Source organism: Rutidosis leptorrhynchoides, chromosome 7, assembly GCF_046630445.1.
Source record: "Rutidosis leptorrhynchoides isolate AG116_Rl617_1_P2 chromosome 7, CSIRO_AGI_Rlap_v1, whole genome shotgun sequence".
Classification (NCBI taxonomy): domain Eukaryota; kingdom Viridiplantae; phylum Streptophyta; class Magnoliopsida; order Asterales; family Asteraceae; genus Rutidosis; species Rutidosis leptorrhynchoides.
This window is the reverse complement of record NC_092339.1, coordinates 46,295,268-46,303,993: the sequence shown is the minus strand read 5'-3', so window position 1 is coordinate 46,303,993 and position 8,726 is coordinate 46,295,268. Positions and strand designations below refer to the sequence as shown.

General features: G+C 32.5%; 1 protein-coding gene across 6 annotated transcripts; it reads right to left on the bottom strand.

The window, feature by feature from the left end:
- Positions 1–445: 445 nt before the first annotated feature.
- Positions 446–7,005, bottom strand: LOC139857253 (casein kinase 1-like protein 3). 6 transcript variants are annotated; one of them, XR_011762424.1, is made up of 18 exons: positions 6,815–7,005; positions 6,668–6,708; positions 6,461–6,530; positions 6,217–6,365; positions 5,996–6,091; positions 5,666–5,743; positions 5,436–5,506; positions 5,247–5,308; positions 5,090–5,153; positions 4,919–5,003; positions 4,700–4,826; positions 4,342–4,424; positions 4,170–4,230; positions 2,664–2,791; positions 2,201–2,541; positions 1,895–1,945; positions 1,713–1,794; positions 446–997 (listed from the first exon to the last, which is right to left on the bottom strand). XR_011762424.1 is itself a non-coding variant. In XM_071845989.1 (15 exons), exons 1-15 carry the CDS (start codon positions 6,903–6,905, stop codon positions 2,356–2,358), a joined length of 1,392 nt encoding a protein of 463 aa, XP_071702090.1. In that variant the 5' UTR covers positions 6,906–7,005; the 3' UTR covers positions 1,986–2,355. The 6 variants fall into 6 exon arrangements, 1 of the variants encoding a protein (XP_071702090.1); XR_011762426.1 differs by having other exon boundaries at positions 446–1,011; positions 1,895–1,934; XR_011762423.1 differs by having other exon boundaries at positions 1,895–1,934.
- Between the last annotated feature and the right edge of the window lie 1,721 nt (positions 7,006–8,726).

Genomic DNA, 8,726 nt, shown 5'->3' with positions numbered 1-8,726 from the left:
GGATTGCTCTTAAAAACGATTAATCGGAGATTAATCGGTGAGTAATCGGGTTTTTTACAACACTGGTTGACGCCACTGGACCCGTCACTTGTTTTTGATCTTGCGAGTGACTGTCGGAGTCGACTAAGACGACAGTGTGGTTGACAGAGTTGATGGGGGTGGATCAGACACTAGAGTTCACATATAGAGAACAGCATAAAAACTTGAATGGCTTATAAAATCATCTAAAACTATGAACCATCTATAAAAACAAAATGATATACTTAAACGGCACAAAATGTAATATTCCTTAATATCATATTGTGACTAGGTTTATCGTAGACAAAATAAATAAATGTTTTTAACAAGATATAAAGGTTTGTTAATGAACCAAAAAAAGTCAACAAAAAAACTAAGGCAGTCCGATTAAACCAAACTATAACTATCTTTTAAATACGGTTATATAAACAAAATTGGCAAGCATTTTTACTTAATCGTATATTTGTTTACATTATAATATAACACATTATATATGTGTCTCATTTGCATCAGTAAAAATGATTTAAATGAGAAGCAAAACAGAATGAAACTGCGGATGTTAGGATCAACCAAACAAGTCGATGCCGCCGTTCACATAACAATCTTCAGATGTTATTGAGATGTGGACAGGCAGCGACTCGAGGGTGAACAAAATCCGTTAGATTGATGTTCATCGTCACACATGCATGAATACTTCACCATGAACAAAATCTGTTCGGATGATATATTTATTGTCAACCATGCATTTTTACTTAACCATATATATTCGTTCACATGGTAGAGTCGGCAAGCTACTGCGTTCTGTCAGCTTATTCAGTACCACTGAAGTTACTGGTTCTATTGTGTTGATACGCTGTCGTAAATGATAACATACACCAGACACTTTATGTGAAAATTGCGGTAGATACTGAACAACTCCTGGATATCGGTCTGTCGAATTAACTGGGGAGTAGCAGAAGCTGTTGGCAAACTTCAGCCACTTAAAATAAAAGACTATTAGAATTGGTTATATAACAGAACAAATAAACATGTGTAAAGTGTGCTGTAATGAAACAAGCTATTATCGTTTTCACTACATATGAGTTGATCAGGCTATGGCCATCAGTAATAAGTCAAATAAAAAACATTCGCCTAAAACAAAAAAAGGCTAATAGTTGCCAATGTGCATTTTCAATACAGTCTCCCATATTTTTATCTACATAAAAAAGTGAATGCTTATAGTTATAACATAGTTCTCGTGATCATATTCAACTCATAGACTATCTATCAAAAATAAAGGAATGGACAACACGACCTGTTTAGATGCATTACCCAACCCACTCATTTTACCACCTCTAATTCAACTATCTACAAAAATGGGCATAACAAAATTTTAATTTCATGGCTAAACGGTAATACGTAACATTTAATAACAAATTCTCTTTATGTCCCAAACAAATAGACTACTTATACGACTTTAAAGAAAATACCATGTTATTAAGAATGAATATTAAGATACATCATGTATTTATATATTAGGCTTTATATCTATAAACAGGGTACCAAGTCATCTTCCTATATTATCATGAATTATGTCTTAATTCTCCAAAAATTACTCAACTTCTAGACTAATACTGTTTTTTTTTTTAATGTGACATTTTTCATTGATTTGCAGATTATTAATTGAGATAATGGGACTACAAGAGCATAATTACCTTGAAATCGCCCAAGAAAATAGCTCCAATTCGTAATGATGAGAAACATCAGTGCCGTACAAAATCCAATTTATACAAGAACCTGGACCGTAAAAGAAAATGGGAAATTAGATGCAACACAATATTTTTACTCAAATCTGCTTCATTAAGACTTAAAAAAAATATGGTATTATTTGAAGTACCTGATACAGGTCATGTCACACATTAGGAGAACTCTGGTACCTATGTTAAAACTAAGATAATGAACATCAAATAACTCTGATTTAAAAATAAAAAAAAAAGCAAATAAACATATAAAGAAACTTGGTCCTGAATATACATGAAATGCCAACAAATACAAAGGCAATCCACTATCTATATTCAAAGAGGAAAAAAGTGTAAAAACTATAAAACATTATCCATATTGTGACATACTAATGTTAACAATCAAACCTTAATTGGAAAAATAATAATCAAGCACCATCAATAATGTTGTGCTTTGAGATCACCTTAATAAATTACATGTGTGACCCTGAGCGGAAGCATCCAATCAATTACTGTAACCATTAAGTTCTAATAATCGAACTGCTTGGTGGTTGACTTGTTGACTTGTTGACACGTCTGATATGCCAATCTTCGAGTGATAAAAAAAATCTGCAAACGGTTACTTGGCTGACGAAATTCGGTGCAAGGATCGGATCCAACTACTTGAACCACCAGTGGCTTTTCGGCTAAGACCGCGGTCAACCTTTTTAATATCAATTGGCTGATCTGGATTAACAAGAGGTGCTTTATAGGTTCCACCAATAGAGAAAGAAGTAGACGTCATTGGTGCATTATTATTAATCATCTGTAACAACCAAAAATCATAAGAGTAGTGATTGGAAAGATGAACATCATCATATAAGAAAAGTGAAGAACAATTTTCCATAATAAGAAAATAGTTAGAAATAATTATCAACAAGAACTCACGTGTTTTCCATGTAAATTATCATCGTTGAGTTCGTAAGGTGCGCGTGATTTATTATGCGTGTCGGGATGAGCCCGATTCAATGATCTTCGTTCTGTTGCTCCAACTTGGTAGGAATCATTGTTACCCCCTAACAAATGGTTGTGTAACGCAAATCAACATATAGATGAATTAAATAGCATCCAGCAATACATAACATAAAATGAAGCTATAAAAAAATTCAGGTGCCAAGTCCTGTGAAATTTACCCCCCCTTCTCCCCCATCATAAAGCGAGTAACGTCTTTAGAAAGGTTCCACTCTAAATGAAAAAAAAAAAAAAGCCTTTAAAAGTTTTTATTTATTGCCATATTTGCCCCCGTACGAAATTAGGAATTGCGCTATAAATAAGGTAAATTAGACACTTTGGCACGACATTTATATATGTATGCATTTTAATTTGCTTCAAAAAACTTAAGTATTCCATTAACCTACTCCTATTTGATCGTGACCATATTATATCATTATTAGAATTGAATGCACAGTATATATAACATCTGAATCTTCTAAACTAGACAAGGGTATCATAATACATGATAATCGTTTATGGTTATTTTGATATTTGGTCTTCCATTTTTGGTACAAAGATCCGAAGTAAACCGAGATGTTTGGCTCAATGGAGCAGTTTTGTAAAACCAAAGGTTAGTAAGTTGAGATTTGAGATATGTGTTGACAAGAAATTTGAATTGATTAAAAAAATTGTAAACAACTAACAAACTTAAAAAGACTCAATACGAAAGTTTTAACGAAATGAATATCATATCATTGAAGAACCACGATGAAAAAGTATAACCTGTTGTTTCTTAAGATTAAAACTTTTTTATTCTTTAATTCAAACCTGGTGGAATAGTTTTTTTCTATTTCATTGGGTTTTTATAACATATCCACTTGTGAGGGAAAATGGGCGGGTGAGGCAAAATGATTTAGTTTTATTGCCCAAACAAAACTGGATCAGCTCGTTTAACCAGCCAACAATTTCACTCTTACTTAAAGTATTGAAGTTCAATATTAAACAGAGCACTAAAATCATTTAGACATTTTTAACAATGTAATGATTTTAATTTTATTTTAACTATATCTGATTAAAGAAATTTAAAAGGTTGTCAGTAATTGATTATTTTAGATTAAACTTTAACTAATTAAAAGCCCTTCACAAATTCGTTTTTAACAAACCTTTTACATTGCCTGTTTGACCTCTTAGTAATGAGGCTATAACAACGGTTGACCATTTTCAAATTAACAGGTTTAAAGTACCCCCTCTACGGTACATTTTCAAATATGTAAGATCCAAAACAAACAAAACGGGAGTTAACTTCGAGACTTTAAACTCTATGACCACTGCCCAATCCTGGCAGAATTACATGCAACTTACATGTTTCAATAATCAATGTGAAACCAAAAACCTTAATACGACTTTTGATGAAGGTTCATGTAGAAAAAGTTAGTAAAATTCCCTACATAGATGAATTACCTTGACGCTTGTTAGAATGTACTGGAACTCCTCTGCTAATCATTTCAGGAACTGGTCGATTCTGACATCATTACCAAACCGTTAGTGAATACATAACAAACTAAGTCACTGCATCCTGATATAACATTCAACATGTAATTGCAATAAATAATCAATCTTAACGAATACTAACAGTTGATTGATGTTGTGGCCTTGTCTTCTCCGAATTCTGGTGCTTTAAGACAGTCCAATCGAACACGTAATCAAAGTCATATCCTGAAATAGGTATAGCATCAGAATAATCATCACCTAAAGAATGACTAACAATGGGGGCTAGGGTTCATATAAAGAAAACTTGTATAAAATAACTAAACATTGGCATATGTATTGTACAATGTATGTAATGCTGTGTTCAAAAAGTAAGATCTAATGTCAATATCTATGGATATTTTTTAGTTAAAGGAGTTGCAATAAGTTATCATTTTTTATCCCTACACTGACCCTCATTACGTTTGACTCGACTAATATAATGTTAGTAACATCTAAAATACCTTGGCGCGTGAACAAATCACGAAAGAGACGTTTCAAAAACCCATAATCAGGCCGTTGCTCAAATGTTAAAGATCGACAATACTGGAAGTAAGACACAAACTCCACATGATGAAACTTGCACAGCACCTGTCGATCAATTTAATATATAATTTCAAATAAACATGTTAACCAACCAGCCAAACAAAGTTAATTAGCACACAACCAATAAAGCAACATACCTCAATAGGAGTGGATACCTTCTTCTCACATATTTTGTCATACTTTTGCTTCTTTGTAGCACCTTTTAGACCCTGCCATGGCAAACTGCAGAAAGAAACCAAAGACTTATTTTTTCTGGTAAATTAAACCAATATCACCGACAGTGCAGCGTATGGATTTTCCGCACATACCTCCCCCTCAAAAAGTATAAGAAAACATAGCCAAGAGACTCCAAGTCATCGCGACGACTTTGTTCTGGATTTTAAATTATTGTGTCAGGCAAATAGAAGAGAAGCAAAAATTAAATATGAAAATGCAAGAAAATGTGTTGCAGCAACAATTGCATACCAATTCCCAAATGAGTATTACAGCTGGCATAGCGTGCAGTTCCTGTCAAGTTTTTGTTTGCTCTGTGTATATACGATAAAATAAGAGGAAAGGTTAGATTGAACCGACTCTGTAATTATATGCTATGAAAAGGTTAGCTTATCGCCAAAATCTGAATTTGTAAGATAAGTATGTAAGTCAGAATCATACTTGTAAGGAATATGGCAACTTGTAGCTGGATCACGATATCTCTTGGCAAGTCCAAAATCAATAACATAGACCTGGCAAGAAATTAAATAGGTATCAAACTATACATGGATGACACAGTGCAATAATTTTTTCGAACATGGCACATCAACTTCCTTTCATGCCCATGAATGAAATAAACAGATAAAATGAGTTCACAAACTATCATACACATAGTTCCTTTGCAAACTAACCTTTATAGCTGCTAAAATGCAAGACACAAAAGAATGAGAGTTGGACCATCTAAGCAAAACTTGTACTTGTTTTGAATACTACAAATCATAGAGCACACAAAAAATTTCATAGATTTCTTAAGACTCCAAAATCTGACATACGTTATTGTTGCTTTTTTCGCATATTAACAGATACAATGGTTAGCATGTAATGGAACTGCGAGTACAATGGTAATTGATATTCATCCAATCCCATAAGAAAATAAACTTCTTCTGAATAAAACAACCAAGAAAACACACTCAAATATAGAGATAAATCGGATTTGTAGAGTAATAAATAATGTGAATTACCTGATTTGCTTTCCTTCCTAAACCCATTAGAAAATTATCAGGCTTTAAATCTCTATGCAAAAATCCTTTGGCATGCATAAGCTCTATTCTTGTAAGCTGTAAAAACCAATACAACACATTAAGAATTGGTACAAAATTAATATTTATATAATGACATCTATTTCATTAACACATATGAAAACAATACAATTCCTAATACACTACAAGATAGGCTATATTACCATTTGATCAGCTAGCATTAAAACGGTCTTCAACGAAAACTTCCTTCCGCAGTACACGAACAGATCCTCAAGACTAGGCCCTAGAAGGTCAAGAACAAGCACATTGTCCTGAGCATCAACACCAGACCAATGGATGCTAGCAACACCAGCTGCAGAATACGAAATTAGATAAGTTAGTACATTGTTAGTTGTTAGATAAATTCGAAAGTAATGTACATATTTTAGAATGTTGAAAAAAACTTACCAACTCCTTGAAGATGATTATATAGCTTGGCCTCATAAAGCAATTGTGGATGCTTAGTCTGAGTGTTCTCCTACCACACATATATTTATCCATAAGCAAAAGGCTTTTCATTTATAGCAGATATTCACAAATTAATTATAGTAATTTATAATTATAATAATTTAATTTTAATATACTAAAAATAACAATAATGGTATAAGTTGTTACCATTTTCACTGCAACGATCTCTTGAGTATCAACATGAGTGGCTAAAACATCACAAAATACAGTGATCAGACATACACATTGAATCTATGAATTTTTAAAATAAAATAATGAAATAAATAAAATTAAAGGAAGATGAAGAAGATAGACCTAGAAAGATTTGACCGAAAGATCCACTACCAATTTTGCGACCTAACTTGAATTTGCCTCCTACGATCCTAGTATTACTCTCCATTGACATCACGATTGTTGAATTGATTTCAATTGAGAAGCAAAACCGCCAGATTTGATTCAAAACCCAGGAAATAGCGCTGCTAGGGTTTTGTTTTTGGGAGCAACGAGTTTTTTGTGTGAATTAGAAATCGATTCGATAGGTTCGAGATGGCCTCGCTGGCACCCTTCTTTTGCCACGTCATTATCTTATTGGATTAATGATTCATTCTGGGCCACATCACATTCGCATCATGCCACCTTGTATTTTTTAATTTACCTTTATTTATTCATTATTTAGTATTTATTATTTATTTATTTATTTTATATTTATAAGTAATTAAATATTAGTGTATTGTATTGTATTGTATAAATAATATAATATAATAGAGTATGATTATATAATAATTATAATTATAAATTACTTTATATTTACTTTCTCTTGAAAACTCGAAATTAGGTAAGCTTATTTAAAACTAAATTTTTTTTATGTATATAAAATAAGGAGTTGTTGGCATCAATTTCATAATTGAGATTAAATTAACCAACAAGTATTTTATATTTTATAATTATATACATATATATATATATATATATATATATATATATATATATATATATATATATATATATATATATATATAGTGGTAGGATCAAGAGGGAAGTAACCATTCGGGAGGAAGCGAGGGGAAGCAAAAACTTTTTTTTTTTAGTTTTTTGAAAAAACTTTGTTCACGAACATTATTGTGACGATCGCTCCAAATCCATATGGACGAACACGTCATTCAACGATTTTATTGCGAGGTATTTGACCTCTATATGATACGTTTTGTAAACATTGCATTCTTTTGAAAAGGCACACCATAAATGAATATTTAAATCAAAGGTTTTCGACATCTGATGATTTCTACATATAGACAATCACCGTAAATAATAGTTTACAATAGTACTTCCGTTGACAATGCAGTCAAAATAAGATACATGGTAATGATTTGATGAATGCAACGTTTTCTTGAAAAATATGTCATGTAAGACTCCATGCACATAGCTTGTCTAACATATAAGCAAACAGCGGAAGACTTCTAGGGAACCTGAGAATAAACATGCTAACAAGTGTCAACACAAAGGTTTGTGAGTTCATAGTTTTAATGTTTTGCATAATCTGTACATAAAGGTGGATAACAAGATTTCAGTTGTTTCATCCAGAAACGTTTATCAAAATATTCTACAAGATTGAGCACCCTGGTAACTAAACTTTAACGTCTATATAATAAGTACCCCAGTTTTAACATACATGCAACCAACATGTACAATACACGCAAACTAACGTGCACTAACCTCAAATAGCATACGTCTGTTTTATAGTTCATGCTAGGGTTTCTATACCTGAAACAGACGGGGATGTCAAGCCCTATGGATCCATATACAACTACTCGCGCCCACCAAATTCCTATAACCGGCAGTTACTAGTTACCAAAGCTGAGGGATTTTTGGTTCAAACTCGGTGTAGAATTTAGTATGTACTTGTATCCATTGCGTTTAAAATAAAGTGCATGTATTCTCAATCCCAAAAATATATATTGCAAAAGCATTTAAAAAGGGAGCAAATGAAACTCACCTAAGCAGCATATAAAGTCGTTCACCAAAATGTGACTGAAACTCGGATTACCAAATAACCGTAGATCTCAACGTATCAATATTGTGATTCAATATTTCAGGAAAGTATGTAGACGCAACAGAGATGATAAACACTAGTTTGACTTACGAGCAAAACCCTCAAACCATACCCATAACCTCCATAGCTATAACCCATAATTTCCTTAGCTCTATTCCGCTTGAAAAACCATTTTGA